Here is a 1,675-nt window from a genome sequence, read left to right as displayed (position 1 = left end):
CAGATAATTCAAAGCCATCAATATGATAAAATTAAAGTTACTTTGGCAAGGTCATGGATTTTCAGAATCAGCTTTATTTGCCCCATGGATCTCTGAGGAAATATAACATCCTCAGGGTGCTCTTGTGTATCTAAAACAGAACCACATTCTTTCCTTCTTTCCCCCACATACACATTCTCTTTTTATCCTTTTACCTCCTGTTCTTTCTCTCTATGGCAATTTGCCTTCATCTGACACACTATTTTTCTTGTTAATAGATTCTAGGCCTGTGTTTCTAAATTTGTTCTAATTTGTTCACCAATATGGATCCAGCTCTTCCGATAGTGCCTCTTAATTAAATGTGTTAAATCAAAATGCAACAAAAGAACCCCTAAAGTGATTGGTGCTCAGAATGACTATTTAATAACTAGATTTGCCCGTGGGGCAGAAGCAACACATTAATTGTGGGGGCATCTACCAACGATTAACTTTTTTTGAGTTTTTTTTTTTCTAGCTCTTTCCTCCTTTAACATGGTAATTAAAGTTCACTTGCCTGAGAGTAGCCTCAATCTATCAACCTTTCGGTGAGTGAAGGTTTCAGAGAAAATAATACAATTATCAATCAGCAAAAGGAGGCGGGGTGGGGGAGGGCGCGGAGATTTAAGCGGTAACCTCACTGGGACATTCCCTGGCTAGATGTCCGGATTTGCCGCAGCGGTAGCAGTTGACCTGGCTCGCCTTGCTGCAATTAATGGCCACGTGGCCAATCTCGCCGCATCGGTAACACTTGACCTGGGCGCAGTCTTTCTGAATGTGCCCAAGTTTGCCGCAAGAGTAGCATTTCTGCTCTTTCTGACGATCACAGTCACGAGCCAGATGTCCTAGTCTGCCGCAGGTATAACAGTGTTGGTGTCTCTCTCGTTTAGGTTCCTTACAGTCTTTGGCGATGTGGCCGCTTCTCCCACAGTTGTAGCAGATGTTTCCGAGAAGGACACAGTTCTTAGCATGACGACTGGACTCACCACAGCAGTAACAGGTGTAAGATAGGGTGGTGGAACCACATTGAGAACCTCTGCCATGGCCTCCACCTCCTCGCCCTCCAGCTCCTCCTCTAGGGCATCCCCGAGCCCAATGGCCAGAGTGTCCACAAGCGAAGAAATCCTTACTGCTCATGGCTGCGGTGCGATCTTCCAGTGAGCAGGCCCACCTCGGCCCTGGAGGCCAGGGCGCAACCCCGCTTTGGGCGGCTTAGAAAGAATTAGCTGTTTTCCACTAGGGGTCTCAGTGATGTCATACAAGGTTTGCACACGGCCCCATTCACGTGTCACGGACGTTCCTGACGCCCTTCCCGCCCGACTTTCCTCCTACTCAAGAAGCCAAAAGCACAATAATCTGTTAACTAAGTAGTGTTGTTTTCCGTTTTTGTTTGTTTCAACACTTGAATCATTGAGTTTGAATCCTTTCCTATTTAGAAAATTAGACTTGTAGAAGTTTTCATAATTTAAGACTTAGTCGGCCGGGTGCGGTGGCTCACGCCTGTAATCCCAGCTCTTTGGGAAGGCCAAGGCGGGAGGATCACGAGGTCAAGAGATTGAGACCATCCTGGCCAACATGTTGAAACCCCGTCTCTACTAAAAATACAAAAATTAGCCGGGCATGGTGGCCTGTGCCTGTAATCCTAGCTACTCGGGAGGCT

The 1,675-nt window shown here is 46.6% G+C and overlaps 1 protein-coding gene across 1 annotated transcript; it reads right to left on the bottom strand.

The window, feature by feature from the left end:
• Positions 1 to 376: 376 nt before the first annotated feature.
• On the bottom strand, positions 377 to 1,268 carry ZCCHC13 (zinc finger CCHC-type containing 13). The gene has a single exon (XM_054471630.1). The coding sequence runs from the start codon at positions 1,150 to 1,152 to the stop codon at positions 640 to 642; it is 513 nt and encodes a 170-aa protein (XP_054327605.1). The 5' UTR covers positions 1,153 to 1,268; the 3' UTR covers positions 377 to 639.
• Between the last annotated feature and the right edge of the window lie 407 nt (positions 1,269 to 1,675).

Source organism: Pongo pygmaeus, chromosome X (assembly GCF_028885625.2).
Source record: "Pongo pygmaeus isolate AG05252 chromosome X, NHGRI_mPonPyg2-v2.0_pri, whole genome shotgun sequence".
Classification (NCBI taxonomy): Eukaryota; Metazoa; Chordata; class Mammalia; order Primates; family Hominidae; genus Pongo; species Pongo pygmaeus.
The sequence above is the reverse complement of the archived record's forward strand: the minus strand, read 5'-3'. Positions and strand labels throughout refer to the sequence as shown.

What these genes read in the sequence shown, in the direction of transcription:
- ZCCHC13 (XM_054471630.1), bottom strand. Translation starts at nt 1,152, where the DNA reads ATGAGCAGTAAGGATTTCTTCGCTTGTGGACACTCTGGCCATTGGGCT.